The following is a 221-nucleotide window of genomic DNA, read 5'->3' as shown; positions in this document are numbered from 1 at the left end:
CTGTTTTTCCATGGAAACCTATTCCCAACCATCCCCTGTTTTCCAGCTGGATTACAAGGTTGGCTGGAAGAAGCTGAAGGAGGTGTTCAGCATGGCCGGGGTCGTGGTCCGGGCTGACATCCTGGAGGACAAGGATGGGAAGAGCCGTGGGATCGGCACCGTCACCTTCGAGCAGGCCATCGAGGCCGTGCAGGCCATCTGTATCCTTGGAAAAACCTGGA

At 56.6% G+C, this 221-nt stretch overlaps 1 protein-coding gene across 1 annotated transcript in view; it reads left to right on the top strand.

Annotated features, from left to right (window-relative positions):
• Positions 1 to 221, top strand: part of HNRNPM (heterogeneous nuclear ribonucleoprotein M) — a 22,908-nt gene that overhangs the window by 11,749 nt on the left and 10,938 nt on the right. Inside the window, 1 exon segment of the mRNA XM_027706100.1 lies at positions 47 to 200. Coding sequence (XP_027561901.1) covers positions 47 to 200 — 154 coding nt within the window.

The sequence above is a fragment of the Neopelma chrysocephalum genome, unplaced genomic scaffold (genome assembly GCF_003984885.1).
Source record: "Neopelma chrysocephalum unplaced genomic scaffold, ASM398488v2 Primary Assembly neopelma1_363, whole genome shotgun sequence".
NCBI classification, from domain to species: Eukaryota; Metazoa; Chordata; class Aves; order Passeriformes; family Pipridae; genus Neopelma; species Neopelma chrysocephalum.
The sequence above is the reverse complement of the archived record's forward strand: the minus strand, read 5'-3'. Positions and strand labels throughout refer to the sequence as shown.